We start from the raw sequence: 14,554 nt of genomic DNA on the forward strand, positions 1-14,554 counted from the left end.
CCACCTTCTAGTTCCCATCAGCCCCAGGGACAGGGCAAGTCGAGAGGCACTCGCCAGGGACAAAACTGCCAAGGGGTGCTACGGAATTCAGGCATCAGGATACTGTGTTCTTTTACGTTAAAATATCACTAACACGAGAACATCATAACATCATAGTGCGATACTTTAACCGATAAAAATAAATTCCCCAAACCTCACGATGAACCAAACGTTCAAGCTTTTTAAAAAAGCACAGGGTCCCTTCCTGCCCCCGAACAACTGGCCCTGACAAGGGCCGAATGTGCCCACCTCCCCAAAACCTCTCAGCTCCGTCCGGTCCTCTCATGCCACTCCCCTGCCCAACTGAGGCCCTCCCCTACTCCACCCTGCTGGGAGGGCCTCTAACTGGCTGTCAGCCCCGCCCACACGTGCTGCTGCTAGGGGTACTTTCTAGAACACAAATCCCCAGCATCTCCTGCTTAAAACCTAAAACCCTTCAGTGGGTTTTACGTCTAAACACCTTCCGCTGGCCTCCAAAGCCCTCTTTGGGGGCCCCACCCGGACGTCCATCCTTGCCTGGGATAGAGGCTGCTCTACCTGGAGCACCCACCCCGTGCCTGTAACAGCCCCCGTACGTCTGGGCTCATGTCACTTGCCCAAGAGAGAGGCCTTCTCAGATCCCCACGGGGAGTGCCTTGTAGGCAGAGCTGTGCCCCGTTGGGGCTTACGTCCCCAGCACCAAATGCCCAGCGACAGCACAAAGCAGGAAGCTCAGGGGGCTGGCGGCACGCTGGGCCCGGGCTGCTCTGGAGTCAACACCCTCAACAAGGGGTGATAGCTGCCTGCAGCCCCCGAGACGGCCTGGGGATCGGAGGGGAGGGCCAGGGTCCTGGGCTCACCTGGTGGAAGGAGGGGAGGTGATGGACCGCCGCCCCAGGGTCACCTGGTTTATGTTGTAGTAGCTGGGACTCTCCAGGTCCGCCAGTGAGAAGTTGGGCCCTGATGCTGTGGCAACAGGAGCTGGGAAAAGGCGAGAAGGTGATGAGGTTTGGAAGGTGTGGAAGGCTCAGCGGGGCCTGTTTTGTTGTCACGAGCAGCTCCCCAGAAGCCTCCTCCTGGCTGGGGGGGTGGGGGTCTTTGGGGAAGAGCCCTTGGTTATGATTTTGTTTTCCTCCAAAACAGTGGAGATTAGAGATAGGGCTCTCTGGGCACCTCTGCTCCACCTAGCCCAGTACCAATGGGCAGAGCGTCCCAGGAAACCCTGTCTGCCCCCTGCTAGGACCCCACCAGCTGGAGGGGGACACATGGGGTCCGAATCCCCCCTCCTTACACCCCCGGTCTGCTGAGCTCAGCCACGGCTGGAAGAAAGAACTCACTTACTCTGTGATACTCTCACCAGCTCCGTCACATTCCAGACCCCGGAAGTCACAAAACAGTCCTGGAAACTTAAGTGCCCTGAAGAGTGGAAAGGACAAGTGAGTGAGTCAGGCAAGGCTCGGAGGGGCTACCTGCCTGTCTCCCCAAAGCTCTCCCCACTCTTGCTTCGACTCGCTTCCTCCCAAGCCTCGTGTTCCAGACACAGGCTGGCCCTCAGGGCCCTCACGTCTACACGGAGGACCGAGCATGCTTCAGGGGAGCCCCCACCCCCTTGGCCATCAGCTGAAGTTCAGCTGAGGAACAGCTGAGTCGAGGGGAAGAAATGGGGGCAGACAGGAGGCCAGGTTGGCCAGGGTGTTGGAGGGCAGAGGAGGGCGAGGGGGGCAGGGCAGGCCCAAGAGGCCAGGCGTGGGCCAGCGGGAGCTGTGGAGGGGCACTGACCGTTGGGCAGTGGTTTGATGTCCGCATCTCCTTGCTGGTTTGAACTATCTGATTGTCCGGATTCTGCGGGAGACACAAAGGGGAGAAGAGGTCAGGATCGAAGCGCCCCACCAACGCCAGCCAAGGAGCTGCGCCTTCAGCCCTGCAAACACCTTCACAGCACCCTCTCCTCGGAGGGGAGCAGCCTGGGGGGACCTGGAGAGAGGAGGAAGAAAGTGCTACTGACAGTGGAGCCAGACCATTCTCCGCGGCGGGGCATCCTGGGCACCGCAGGGTGTGTCTGGCAGGAGCCCTGGCCTCCACGTTCTAGATTCTAGGAGCACCCCAGTGTGCCAACCAGAACTGCCTCCATGCACACTGCCCCGTGCACCCCGGGGGGCGAAGTCGCCCTCAAGTGGGCAGCAGTGGCTGAGAGCCAGGGCAAGGAGGGTGCCCGTGAAAGAAGCCAGTGACCGCCTCTCTGCGCAGCTGGGACGAACCCCAGGGTCCCCCATCCTCCGCTCAGCCCAAGCCCCCAGAGGAGCAGCCCCGTCCTTCTCTCACTTCATTAATTACAGCCATTCCTGTCGGCCTGAACCACCCCCACCTCACCTTTATGCTTACAGGCGGTGCCTGGCAACACAGAGGGGGGAGGCTTGCCCTAACGCTGTCGCCCGCTCTGTGCCAGCCTGTCTGGGCTGTCTCATGCCCCGGTGCCACAGCTGCTCAGAGGGAGCCCCGAGACAAGGGCCCATTGTGCGGTGGGAGCTCACAGAGGGCTGGGGCAGGGTGGAGTGTGTGTGTGAATATTTTGCTGAGCTTGGGAAAGCCCCCCCCCACCCCCGCCCCCCCCCCCAGGTCCTCAAAGCTTTGTGTGCCAGGGGCACAATGGGGACCTCCAGAATGCCTGCCCAGGCACGACAGCTGGTGAGAGGGTGGCAGAGGGGGGCCAGGGCAGGTTGTGGGGCAGGAGGAAGGCAGGCATTTGGTAAAGAAAGGGCTGCTCACAGGAAGACAACGTGGGGGTGGCATCAGAAAACCGTGCCCTGGTATTGGCCGGGGCTTTGCCCAACTCTGGCCCTGCCTCCTGGGGCTCACCCACCGCCCCGAGGTCAGCCTGCTGGCCGGAGAGTCCACCCCTCGCTGGCCTCACAGCCAAGCTGTTCACACTGGGGACTGACCAGCAAGGAAGTTCCCAAAGGGCAAGGTGTGGGCCCAAGAGATTGCGGCAGGGGGCCCCCGCGGCCACTCGGGAGGGATAGAGAGTGATGGCCACAGGGGCTGGTAAGAACAGCATCCCTGGGGCGCCTGGGTGGCGCAGTCGGTTAAGCGTCCGACTTCAGCCAGGTCACGATCTCGCGGTCCGGGAGTTCGAGCCCCGCGTCGGGCTCTGGGCTGACGGCTCGGAGCCTGGAGCCTGCTTCCGCTTCTGTGTCTCCCTCTCTCTCTGCCCCTCCCCCGTTCATGCTCTGTCTCTCTCTGTCCCAAAAATAAATAAACGTTGAAAAAAAAATTAAAAAAAAAAAAAAGAACAGCATCCCTATGGGAGCGACGGCCTAGCCTTGGCTCAGGCCGAGTTCTCGGCCACCTGCCTCAAGGTGACCAGTGGGAAAGGACAGGCTGCCTACAGGACAGGTTTAGGCCCCACTCCCCCCGATTCTTTACCCGTTCAATTTTTTTTTTCTCTAATTCCAAAAAAGAACAGTAAACCTTGTCACAAATCAAACACCCAGAGAGGTTCACAAGGGAAGTGCTAATGGTGGTCCTTCGCCGCCGCCCCCCCCCCCCCAGTTTGGGGTGCAGCCTTCCACGCTTCCCTTTGTGCTCACCCCTGTGGTGTGCGGAGGGGTGGTGAATCCTATCGGCGCAGGCCGCCGCCCCTTTGCCCGTGGTGCTCTCCGCTCTGGAGAGAATCCACAGGACCTCCCCCCCACGCTCCCAGGAGGGCAACCTCTCTGTGCCACGGTGCCTTGTGGGTATGAATTCCGTCCTTCTCTCACCTTGGCCTCTTCCCGGCTATCTAGGTCTGATTCCACCCCCAGCTTGTCCAGGAAGGAGCAGGTGAGGGGCTAAAGTCGCGGACACCCCACGCTAGGCCCTCCCTGGACCCTGAGCCTGCTTCCTCTCTCCTCCGTTCAAAAACTCAGGAAGGGCACAGCCAGGGGACCAGCATGTGGAGCCCACTGAGGGGCACACACTCCAGGCTCTGCTGCCCTGGGGTGCCCGCTACCGACCCCACCCATCCTGGGACCAACTCGTTCCCCACCGGCCTTCCGGGGGCCGGGTCGGCGGAGCTGGGGGAGACAGAGGAGTCCCCCCGCGGGTGCGGTCCCGGGCCCCCTGAAAATGGCCACGTGCAGACAGAAAGCTGCGCGCGTGCGCACACCCAGCCCAAGGACAGAAAGGCTAGAGAGAACCCGACAAAGAGATGGAGATGGGCCAGCGACCAAGGCAGAGACAAATGGGGCTCCAGGAGAGCGCGGTAGGCAGGAAATCCTTCTAAACCAGGACACTGCCCCGAAACGTTATTGCTGTTATTACTATTAGCTGGATGTAAAGGAGCAAGCGGGAGCGAGGATCCAGCGCGGGCGAGGCCCGCTGCCACGCGCCTCCAGGCGCTGCTGGCAGCCATTTTAGCCCTTGGCAGCCATCTTACGGCTGGCGGCCCAGCCAGCGTCCCCACAATGCCACCCCCGCCGGCCCCCCGGCATGCTCAGCTCGGCTCCAGGACAAAAGGCAGAAACCCTGGAAATCTGGACCCAGGCTCGGAGGCTCAGGAGGCAGCCCTGCAGCAGGGGCGGCTTCAGCCAGGGCCCCACCGTCCTGCTCCAGCGTGCGGCACCCCCTTCACCCTCGGGGGCCGGCACCCAGCAGGAGGAGAAGGGAGGGTTGAGGCAGGGGCCCTGGGGACGCCACGTGCTACTCAAAGGCAGCCGGAGCCCCCCGTGGGCCATCCCCGGGCCCTCGTCCACCCAGTGGGCTTAGGGGTGCGCCTTGGACGGACGGGGGCAGGGGACTGGCAGGAACCCATGCAGCAGCCGTGGGGGCCCAAACCGGCCACCGGGCCCTGGTGGGCAGGCTTCTAGGGAGGGTAAGGAGAAACCCCACCCCTCCCGCCCCAGGAGTGGGAGCCAGCTGGGCCGGCCTTTGTGGGCTCTTCGGGGAGCCGCGCCTGGAGGTCGGGGCTTGCTCTAGACAACCCTCTGGGATCAGCCTAGCATGCCAACCCAGCTTCGTGACTCCCTTCCCTGTTGGGCTCCCTGGGGGAGGGGATAACCCCAGGCCTCAGGACAGACGGGAGGAAGGTCCCTTTATGACACCCCTCCCCACGCCCCGCCTCATGGCTGCTCAGCTTTTATCTGGCAGAATGGGGCTTATCAGAGCCACCAGCTGAACAAACATACAAATCCACGGTTAGTGAGAAAAAACCCTCTGCCTGAACTCTTTATCTCCTGTTCACAGGCCCCACGCACTGCCCCCTGCCAACAGCACAGGAGGAGACCTGACTGCTGCGCGGCGGGGGCTCCTGTCTCCGCTGCCCGCCCCCCCTTCTCCCCTCGCCCCCGACCCAGAACAGGGTGGCTCTCCCCTGGCAGTCTCTGCCGGGCGGGTTTGCATGGGAGCCCCCCTCCAGTGTCTGCTTTCTCACCAGGGATAATGGGCCAGCTGGTGGCCTGTGGGCCAGTGGAGGGGCAGGGACAGTGTTGGCTGGCACAAGGCAGACAGGTGCCCAGCTCCATCTTTTATCCTCCCTCCCCCAACCACCCGGCCCACGCCCCCCCCCCCCCCCCGCCCCCAGAGGCTGTTACTCTGGTTCCCCGGGCTTCCCGGGCCACATCCCCTGGAAGCCTCTGTGGCCTCGGCTCTCCCCAGCCTGGCGGCCAGAGCAGTGGGGACCCTAGGTACACACCCCCAGTTCAGGGCCACCCTGACCAAGGTCAGCAAAGCAACCCTAAGCCCGCTGCCTACCCCTCTCTTCAGAGACAACTGCTGCCTTCACATCCTAGAGACCGGAGAGGGGACGCAGCAGCCGGTGGGGGCGGGGGGGGGGCACCACTACCCGCTCTTGGCCTTGACGCAGCTCAACCTTTCCCTCTTTCCTGGCGCCGAGGACCAAAGAGCACCTTCCCTGGTTTGAAGCTTTCTCACATGAGGCCTATCAAATATAGCCTCCTAGGAACAGTCCAGCCACTGTGTCTGATGCCCTGGGATGCACGCCCTGGGCAGGCAGGCATCAGGGTCCCTGAGCCCGGGGCCAGGTTTGGGGACGGAGAGAATCTCAGAGCCCACAGCTTATTCTTCATGCTGCCGAGGGTCACGCCAGCTCGTGTCACCCACAGGAGCATGCTCTGCTGACCGCCCTCTGCTTGGGACCTGGGCTTCTCATGTGATCCACACCTTTGAGGGAGAGGCCACCTGCCAGTAGTGCCTTAGGGCTCTGGCCGCTGTGGAGGCTTCCAGAAGGGTGGATTATGCAGAGGCAGGTGACAGATCTGGACTCTTGTCTCAGCATGGCTCCTGGGTCTGGGGCTACTCCCCATTCGTCTGCACACCTGTCATCGGTCACCCCCCTGCATCAATGGCTTGTGGCCTTCTGCAAATACCCGGACCTGGGCCAAGCTCGGCCAACAGTTGGCAGGCAGTGTGGACCCCTCTCTTCCTTAGGTCCCTTCACATCCCCTGGAACAGCCACGAAGCTCCCCCTCCAGCACTGCCTCTCTCGACCCTCCACCAGCCCTTCTCAGCCCTCGAAGCCCCACTACTTTTTTATGGAGCTCTTCGCCTTTCCCTTTGGAATCCCATTTCTGATCTCCTTTTTCTCTGTCTTGGCTCCACACTCCTCTCTGTCCTTCCTTCTCCTTCATTTTCCCTCTCTCCCGCTCTCTTTCCTCTCCTGACCTTGCCGTTTCTGTGTGTGTGTGTGTGTGTGTGTGTGTGTGTGTGTGTGTGTATCCAAAAGGGACACTTCACTGGAGCTCTGGAGGGGAAGCTCCAGCAGCCAGGAAGAGCCCAGTGTTGCATCCGAACCCCAGTTGACAGCATGTTATATATATATATATATGTATATATATTTCCACTCACAGACGGGGAGATATTTACGGCTCCCGCTAGGTGAAGGACGAATTCCTGCTCGCTGCAGGGAACGCTCTGCCTCAGCTCCCACCCGAAACAAACTCTCTCCGCGAAAGGGGCCACATGCAACTTGCTGGCCGGCTGCCTCCACGCACATCACTGACAGAGTGAGCTCTTAGGTGGCCAAGAGGGGCGGAAAGACCCAGCTCAACCACACCCACAACGCGCGTATACTGAGGCAAGCGCAGTCAAACGCGCACGCGCTTGGACACACAACAAGCGATTTCCTGCTGCCCCGTAGGGGTAGCAGCAGACGATGCACGCAGAGCCGTGGTCCCACCGGGCACGGCATGTTCAGTGCTAAGCACTGGGCCAGACAGGAGGCCACCTCTAGCTCGGCCGGACCTCTGACCTTTGGGGGCTAGCGAGGACAACCCCCGGAGTTTGCAGTTTGCTTGCCCCTCCCCAGGCTTTCTCCAGGTCTGGGGTTCGGGAAGCAGGCGGGAGCGTGCGCTGTTCTGGGGGTCCTCTGAAGGGCCGATGCAATTCAGGAGCTGATCCTGGCCCTCCCCAGTGTGACACTCCCCTCCCCCTACCTGGCTCCCCCTCTTCTGTGATTCCGGAGCATCCAGGGCACTGGAAACCCAATCTCAAGGGGAGCCAGAGGCCTGGCCTGCGGCAATCAGAGCCGGAGAATGTAACTATTGTGCCTCTTGAAACCTAAGTCTGAGAATCTGAGACACCCTGAGGAGGGGAGCCGTGGACGGATGGGGGGCTAGGGAGACGGGTCACAGAGGGGTTCTCCCCATCTCTGCAAACAGGAGACCCAGGGACCCAGGAAGTCCTTGAGAGTGCAGGGCAGCCAGAGGGCAAAGAGGGGAGGGGCTCGGCCTGGGCCCGGCCCAGGGGCTTCCTTCTTTCCACTCTGTGCTCCGCCCCCAGCTTCATGCCTACACACGGGCCCTGGAGCCATCCTGAGGTTTATCCCTCTTCTGTCACCCCTAGAGCCCCACGTGGTGGGGACAGGAGCATGACCAGGAAGCACAGCCCTGAAGATCTGGGCAGGGTGTGGCCAGGGGCAGGATAGGCACACACGTCACCCCCTCATTACCTTCCTCTCTCCTTGCCTCACTCCCCCTCTACTCATGGATCTGAAGGGGCTTGAGCCTTTGACCTGAGTCACCTGTGCAGGGGGGGGGAGGTGGCGTGCCGGTCACACCTGCGTAGGCTAGACCTGCTCTGGCTGCCCCTGAGGCCTGAGCTCAAGAAGGCCATGAAGGGAGGATGGGGCAGGGACAACAGATCAGGCCGCAGGGAACATCTGGATGGGACATGGCAGTCGCAGGCCCTGGCCCTGGAGGCAAGCACGACCGTTCCCACCTCCACCCACCCTGCCTCCGCCAGTGCCTGTCTGTGGTCCTCCCCTGGTGTGAGCTGCTCAGCGTTCTCTGCCCCGCACCCGACGGGAGAACCTTCCTTGGCATTGCCCCCAGCCCAGGGAGAACTAGAGACGCGACCCGGTCACTGAAGCCCAAGGGAACTGGGTGCCCGACTGCTTATTCCCATGAGAGGACAGACAGTGGCCCATAAAGGAGACAGGAGGAAGGATACACCTTGGTGCAGAGCACAACACCCAGCAGGTGGATGGAGGGGCAAAGGCCAGGTCCGTCCGCGAGTTGGGGGCCTCTCCACGCCCAGCCCGGCAGGCAGCCCTGGGGGATGCGGGCGGACCCACGGTCTCCTCCCGGGTCCCCCCTTTGCAGGGGACTCAGCACCGACCTGCGAGACCTCAGATGTCAGTGCTCCGTGGCTCTCTCTGAACAAGCAGACCCAGTGCCTTGCAGTAACACCATCTGGGGTGTTCCAGAGGTGCCCAGGGGCCAGCAAATCCCATCAGGTCAGAATTCCTGTCAGACAGGGATTGGGGGTGAAGTGGCCACTACTGAAGAAGCCAAAGGAAGGGGTCTTTGGGGAGGAGGGAGGAGGGAGGAGGGAGGAGGGAGGCGGGAGCACCCCCGCCCCGGGCCCTGGCCCACCTTTGCCCAGAGCCTGCCCTTGGCCTATCCAGGGGAGATGTCCTTGGTCTGGACCCCGTGTCTGCTCTAAGTGGGGGGCTCACCCCAGCACAGGGAGGGCAGAGGGGGATAGAGGTGGATAACCAGCGACAGTGGAAAGGGGCTCCTCTTGAGTTCACATCCATGCTCTAGAATCTACCAACGCAGTGACCTTGGCCAAGTTCTGAGCTGTTGCTTCCTCTGTTAAATGCAGGTGCTACCCACCACCTAGGGTTCCTGGGCGAGGAAAACGAGAAAACAGGTAAAAGGTGCTTCACCTCCATGAGCTGAAACTGCTCCTCCTTCTCCCACTCTGCTCACAGGCTGCTTCGTGGGGGAGTGTGGCTGGCCCTCAGCTCCCTGCCCTCAGGCGTGCATACTCTTTATGACACCCTGAGCATGCCCTGGATTACTATTTTTCGGTGTCTTGCCCCAGAGAACACAGCCAGTAAGCTGAGGGGCTCCCTCAGGGCCTGGCCCATGACGATCTGCAAAGAGGGGCAGAGAGGTTTGTCTGGAAATGAAAGCGGGATGCCTTCTACAGGCGTGTCCCTCCCCAAAGTCAGTGGTCACGGTAAATGGTCTCTGGACGGCCACCACACTGGAAATCCCCTTACCCGGGGGATGCGTAAGGGCAACAGGGAAGGGGGAGAAAATGCTTGTGCCCCGGATTCTGAGGACGCTGGGCCCTAGGCCCTGCCTAGCCTAGCCCAGCGGTAAGGGTATAGAGAGCTGAGGACACCAGAAGCATAGGTGCTGCCCCAACGGGTGCCCAGCTGCCTCTCCTGGGAGCGCCGGCTGGTGCCACGGCTCAACCAGCAGCTGGAAGCCAACATTTCCAAGAGGGCCTGGGGCCAGGAGTCATGTAATAGTGGGGTCCAGAAGAGTGGCCCCCAGCCCCTAAAGCTTCTGTCCCCTCCTCAGCCTCACAGACAGAAACTGACAGTGGGCCCAGCACACCAAGAAAAGGTGGGCCCTGTGGAGGGTGTCCCCCCATCCAGGCTAGGGGCACGCGGAGCTGCTCCCCCCCACCCCCACCCGCTCTATTTCCAGCGTTGCCCTTTCTGGCCCTGTAAGCTGCCCAGGCCTGGCCAGACAACTGTCCCCACCTCCAGCTGCTCTTAGGACTATTAATAGTGTCCCCACTTCCCAGGGTCAGGCATCACCCTCCCCCCATCCCCCAAACACACTTGTCCTTGGTCTAATTATTTGTTAAGGCACAGAGTCCTCTGGGCGCTTATGCCAACCAGGGATAAGAAGTGACGGGGGGGGGCACAGAAGCTCTGGGGGGACACACCTGACACAAGTGGGAGTTTGGGGAAAGGAGGGAAGGAATCACTGAGCCCCCGAGCAAGAGAATGACAAGAAGACAACACGAAAACTAAAAGAGAGAGAGAGAGGCCAAGACAGCACATCAGAACCAAAGCAAAGTGGTTCAAAACAAGGCTGCCATAGAAAGAAATCAGAGAAGGGGAAGGTTCCAAGAGGGAGGAAAGAGGGAAGAAAGCAGAGAGAGAAAGAGAAAGGAAAGGAGGAAATGACTCCTTTAAAAACAAAACAAAACAAACAACCACAAAAACAGAAGGGGAGAAAACTTTCCTGAAAATACTCGGGAGTGGCTTCCTAAGCACAGCTGTGCTGCAGCCAGCCGTTCTGCAGAGGGCACTCATCAGGGTGAGGGCCTGGAGAGCCCCCAGGCCAAGGAGCCAGTACCCACACACCCTTGCAATGTGCTGGGGAAGGGAGGGGAAGCAAAGAATGAGAAGAAGGGGCAGAAAAGGAACAACTGACCAGGAAAAGAAGGTGGCAGAAGTGAGTCCCCACAGAGAGGAAAGGTACCCTCAGCCCTGGGCAGGGGAAGCCTCCCACATGTGGAGCTTCCTTACCTATGGAAAGACGGACAGACTGGCCAGGAGACGGCGAGGATGGGGCAACATGAGGGCTCCCTGGCCTCCTTGTGTTCCATGCTACCTCTCCCGTTGTGGCCATGAGCACGGTCTTACCCCACCTGCCCCCCTTTCCTAAGGAGAATCCAGGGGGCCTGGGAAGGAGAACCCACCTAAGCGACAGCAGGCCGAGGCCACCTGCCTCCTGCCCTCAGGCACGCTAACTTCCTCAGCCCCCTAAGGGGCAGCACCTGACATTCAGGCTAAAGGAGCCTCTTTACCAAGGACTTGCCTTCTGCGGGGAGACAGACTTGGGCTCACGGAAGGGCAACAAACACAAACATGTGCCACAAGCAAAGGTCTAAGTGGAGGACTGCTACCTGGAGTCTGGAGGCCAAGTAGCCCTTCCTTCAAATCCCATCCACACTGGGAGCCTCTGGCTGGGCCAGGGCTGGAAGAGTGGAAAACTCTGCCTTTGGAGGGCTCAAGAGCCCTAAGGACTTGGCCACCAGGCCTCCCAGGTCCAGGGGTTCCTGCCTGGGAGCACCCCACCAGACCATCATCCCCTTGGGGTCAAGGCCTATCAGTGTTTTGTTCACGACGATATCCGCCACACCTGGACGTGCAGTTGGGAGCGGCTGACAAGACTCTAAATAGATCCTTCTAGATCCTTCTAGGTGCTTCTTCCAACTGTGGCTACACTGACCACCCGGGGGACAGAAGCACCAGGTGTTTGGCACCTTCCGCGTCCCGAGAACATTTTTTCCTGCAGGTCCATCCTTGACGCTCGATACCCGAGGAATTGATGTGGAAACCCCAGTAAAGCCCAGGTGGGCCCGGAGTGCAGGCCTGGCCACACAGACCCCCGCGCCCGAGGGCTGGACTAACCAGAGGAAGGATGCAGTGTCTCCCTGTGGAGGGCAGGGCAGGGAGACGCTCTCGCCAGCTTGCTCTGCTCCCCACTCCCCAGCCCCCGACGCCTTCAGGCAGCCACCGTCCAGAGCTGTCCAGATAAGACGTAAAGAATCTGGGCCTCTGACTCAAAATCTCCAACTTACAGCCCTGAAAGCCCAGGCTGGGTTGACTAAGTGGGTAGGCAGGTGGCCTCCTGAGGGGATGAGACGGCTCTGGGTGCCAGAACGAGCCCTGGGCCTGGAATCCAAATCCTAGACCTGCTGTTATGAGGCACCCGGTGGTCTCCCAGGCCTCCTTTCCCTCCCGGTCCAACCCCTGCCAGGCTTGCCTTGGACGGCACAGTGAGCTGTGAGTAGGGATTTTTACAGAGAAGACCCGATGGTTTTATACTCTATAAAGCGTGAGGCACACATAAATAAAGCATAGATGGGGCAAGGAGGTCAGCTTCCAGGGCCCTGTGTCTCAGCTTTGCTGTGATCCTGAACAGCAGCTTGAGGGGCATCTCCCAGAAGCTTGGACCTGCACACAGTACTGAGGCTGGCCACCTGTCAAAGGGCAGCTACACAGAGTCACAGGGCTGGGATGGTCCGGGCTGCTAGATATCGACCCTCCAGGTTGGCAGGTGCCGAGTTCTCCATTGACAATGCCCCGAAGGGCCAGATGGGGCTTTCCGGAGAGTGGGGCAGCTGGGCCCAGGGGCCGCACCCCGGGGGAACGGCGCGCTGCATTCCCGGACGCCGTAGCTAGGTGGCGCAGCGAGTTAACACTAGCTGCCCTCCGCCGGCAGCGCCAGGGACCAGGCCGGGGGCGGGGGCGGCGAACCTGCGCGCCGCCCGCGGGAGGCTTCAGGGGCCCGGGTTCCCTCTGCAACACCCACGAGGCCTGAGCAGGAAGGAGGACCCGGCCAGACCTAGGCCGCTCGAACCCAGGGCTGTGCTGCCCGAGGCAGCGGCTCCCGTTGCTGCCGCTGCCGCTGCCAAGCACATCCCGTGATGTAATGTGAGGGCCGAGCTTCCCGTTCTCATTGATTAGGAACAGCTTGCGGTGCGGGGGCCGGATGGAAGGGGGCCGGGGAATGGGCGAGCGAGGAGGAGCGGGAAGGGGGGAGCTGCCAGGTGCATGGCTGTGGGGGTAAACCAGCGAGCCCGGGCCCACCCTGCACGGCGCCAGCGCGCCGCTCGGTCCCTACCTGCCTTCCCCGGAGCGGGGCTGCTCTGGATGTGGGCGAGTCTGCGGCCGCGTGACCCCAGGACTGTTCCCCACACTCCCACGACGCCCCCACCTTTGGGCAGCACAGACCTGCCCCTGTACTTGATAAACGCTTGTACTTGATAAACGCTTGAAGAGGAAGATTTCCGACTCCCCCCCCCCCGCCCCCGCCTCTCAAAAAGTTAAAAATGGAGACTAAAAGTCAGAGATCAGGCACCAAAAAGAGGGAGAGAAATGGAGAAAAGTCAAGAAGAGGAAGAGGAAGAAAAAAACAACAGCGCTCTCTGCAGTGGCGGCAGCCGTCGGGCGGGCACACCCTCCCAGGCGGGTGTGGAGAAAGGCCCCTTTGTTCGGCAGGGAGGTTAGCCGAGGTGAGGCCCGCTCCCCCCACGCCCCTGACCCTGGGCAGTGCAGATCGCTGCTCAGGGCTCCGGACTGGGTCTGGCCGCTTCCCTGACCCCCCAGACTTCTCCCACTCCTCCTGTCAGCCAGTGGAGCAGCCTAGCAGTGGGGGGTAGTGGGGAGAGCCCTGCTCCCTACCCCCTGCCTTGTCCAAGTACCTAGGGTCACACATGGGGGGCTGGGCTGGGCTGGATCCTCCAATGGGCCTTCTGGACGCCTGCGCTACTGGCCATTAGCAGTTTGCCCTGGCTGCTCTTAAGCTGTGGGGTTTTTTTGGGGGGGGGGCAGATCTGCATGCAGCAGGCCCCCCCACAAAAGCATGGCCAGGGAGGGTGGCACATGCTAGAAGATGGAGCCCCCCGAGGCAGAGGCTGGCTGGCTACACCCCTCCCGCCCACAGTGAGGCCCAGGGCGTCCCCGGTACCTATTCTAGACATGGGACCTTTCTAATACCCTTGGGCTCTGGGCTATAGACAAGGCTCCTGCAGGGCTTCCTCAAAGTGACGGCTGGGTTCTGGTGCTGGAGTCATCCTCAGATGAGAGACAGGGACTGAGGTCACTCCTGTTGCCCAGGAAGGGGCCAGAGTGGGGTTGTAAAGGGAGACTGAGAACAGGCCCACCTCCACAGCCTGCCAAAGCACAGGCTGACAGAGGGAGCCTGGCAGCAGTGGGAGGGAAGAGACGTAGAAAAGCATCCCCTTCGCCTTGCACACCCTATGCCCTACCCCACCCCATGGGCTCAGGTTGGGGAAAGGACCTGAGGCACGGTAGTCCTCCCACCCCAGCACTGTGTGCCCTCTGCTGGCAATCCTGCTCTGCCCATTAGGGCGGGCGGGCAGGCGTGCGGGCTCCCCGGAGCCCTCGGGCCTGGTGGACAGAGCTGGATGGCTGTACATGGGGCCAAGAAGTGCGTCCCATTTCCATCCAGTGACACCCTGTAGCTCCGGACCCTGGCATGGGGCAGCAGGAGACCTGGAACGAGGGACTGGACTGGACCGGTCTGCTCCAGCCCCCTGGCCTCATGCTAGGGGTACCTGCTTTTCAGGAGGCCCAACCCCCTGCCAGCAGTATCTAAACGCAGGGCAGGGAGCGGAGCGGAGAGGGGTAGGGTGTCGCTGACCTGGCCCTTCCCAGGCCCCTGGCTTGAAAACTGGGGGAAGGCCGAGGGGAGAGGAACAGCAGCAGCTGGAATCGCAGGGAGCCTGGACCATCCTGTCCGGAGCTGAAACGGCTGCGAGA

At 61.3% G+C, this 14,554-nt stretch overlaps 1 protein-coding gene across 8 annotated transcripts in view; it reads right to left on the reverse strand.

The window, feature by feature from the left end:
• NFIX (nuclear factor I X) overlaps positions 1-14,554 on the reverse strand; it is a 99,945-nt gene that overhangs the window by 22,714 nt on the left and 62,677 nt on the right. For all 8 annotated transcript variants that reach the window (XM_027050461.2, XM_053219808.1, XM_053219807.1 and 5 more), the window contains exons 3-5: positions 1,798-1,860; positions 1,360-1,434; positions 879-999 (exon numbers count right to left, since the gene is read on the reverse strand). In XM_027050461.2, the coding sequence (XP_026906262.1) occupies positions 879-999; positions 1,360-1,434; positions 1,798-1,860 (259 nt within the window). The remainder of the gene's footprint in view (positions 1-878; positions 1,000-1,359; positions 1,435-1,797; positions 1,861-14,554) is intronic.

The sequence above is a fragment of the Acinonyx jubatus genome, chromosome A2 (genome assembly GCF_027475565.1).
Source record: "Acinonyx jubatus isolate Ajub_Pintada_27869175 chromosome A2, VMU_Ajub_asm_v1.0, whole genome shotgun sequence".
NCBI lineage: Eukaryota > Metazoa > Chordata > Mammalia > Carnivora > Felidae > Acinonyx > Acinonyx jubatus.